General features: G+C 43.6%; 1 protein-coding gene across 1 annotated transcript; it reads right to left on the reverse strand.

The window, feature by feature from the left end:
• Positions 1–291: 291 nt before the first annotated feature.
• Positions 292–889, reverse strand: LOC147973960 (uncharacterized). The gene is made up of 2 exons (XM_087524853.1): positions 681–889; positions 292–574 (listed from the first exon to the last, which is right to left on the reverse strand). The coding sequence occupies exons 1-2, from the start codon at positions 887–889 to the stop codon at positions 292–294; spliced, it is 492 nt and encodes a 163-aa protein (XP_087380979.1).
• Positions 890–1,439: the final 550 nt, after the last annotated feature.

Raw genomic sequence — 1,439 nt, forward strand, 5'->3', positions numbered from 1 at the left:
ATTTCCTCTTATTTTATTTATGCAACTGTGAAAATGATTTGCATGAGTGTTGTCAATTACATAGCACTGATTTTTTTACAGCAACCAAGCTCTAAACTGGCACTAAATGCCAGCATTTTCAAATGGAACTGCGGTACTCATGCATAAATAAAATAAGAGGAAATGCCAGCATCTTCAAATGGAACTGCAGTACTCAGGTCAAACATATCAAACTGCATTTGCATTCCAACATGTTTGAAATTCATTACATAGCCTGCCAATCAGTACATTTGCTCAAATGTAGTACATGAACTAGCCTAAAAGCATCCATACAAATATACCAGATACAAATATCACAATGCCATACACCAATAGCATCTGTTTACTGACAGATTTCTGACTAACTGATGCATCTTTCTCTGTTTTCTTTCTCCCTGCATCCATGAAATCAACACCAACAGCTCGAGAATCTCCTTCATTACACAATGCAGCAACATCTGCCTCAAGCTTCCATACTCTATCTCGAAGATCTCCAAGTAATCCACGCAAAAATGAAGATGTAGGCTCGTCATGCCACTGAACAAATCCATGTTGTTCAATTATTTAGAATTTTGTCAGACGAAGAAGAATGAACAAAGCAGAGAGAGGAACAATCCAGATCAGAGAAACACAACAGAGAAGATGGAATCAACCATACCTGAGCTTCTACGCAAGCATAGTATCTTCTTCCAGGGTTCGCCGGACTCCAGGAGATCCAGCGCGGTGCCTTCCTCCCACAACGGGCGCAGACAACTGCGGGCTCGTAGTCCATGGGCTGCTCCCGATAGGGCACCGGCGACCTTGCTGGTACGCCTCTCCGTCGAACTCCTCCACCGCGAGAAGAAGAAGACCCAAAGGAAGAAGATGACATCCTCGCCACTGCCGCAAATCGCCGCCAGCGCTCGCCTGAACCCTAGATTCGATCCCCTCTAGCGTCTGAATTAATAGAGTTAGGTGGCCCAAGCCGACGTGGCGCATTTATTAAGCAATCCCACCTTGAAACTGTGCCACGTCAGCTAATCCCACCCTAAAACGCACTAAAGGTCAAAAACATCCGGGATTAGTGACGACAGGACACAGACTTCCGGGATTTGGAGGTCGGGGTTCGTTTTCAACGCACGCTACCCTCTCAGGGTTTAAAACAGACTTTACTCAAAGAAGGACCTTGATAAGTGCCACACGTGTGGCACGAACACATGGCAACTCCGAACATTTTTTCATGACAATTTTAGTAACCCGAGGATGGCAACTTTAATTGTTAAGCATGGCAACTTCTTTTCGGATGGCAAGTTTTAGTTTTTTTAGGGTTTTTTTAAATGACAACTTTAGATGTAAAAAATGTCAGGACCGGAGTGCTTCATGCCACACGTGTGGCACTTATCATTTGGAATAAACAAAGAAAAGAAAAGAAATAAAAGGAG

The sequence above is a fragment of the Triticum urartu genome, chromosome 5A (genome assembly GCF_056163025.1).
Source record: "Triticum urartu cultivar PI428250 chromosome 5A, HENAU_Tu73, whole genome shotgun sequence".
Classification (NCBI taxonomy): Eukaryota; Viridiplantae; Streptophyta; class Magnoliopsida; order Poales; family Poaceae; genus Triticum; species Triticum urartu.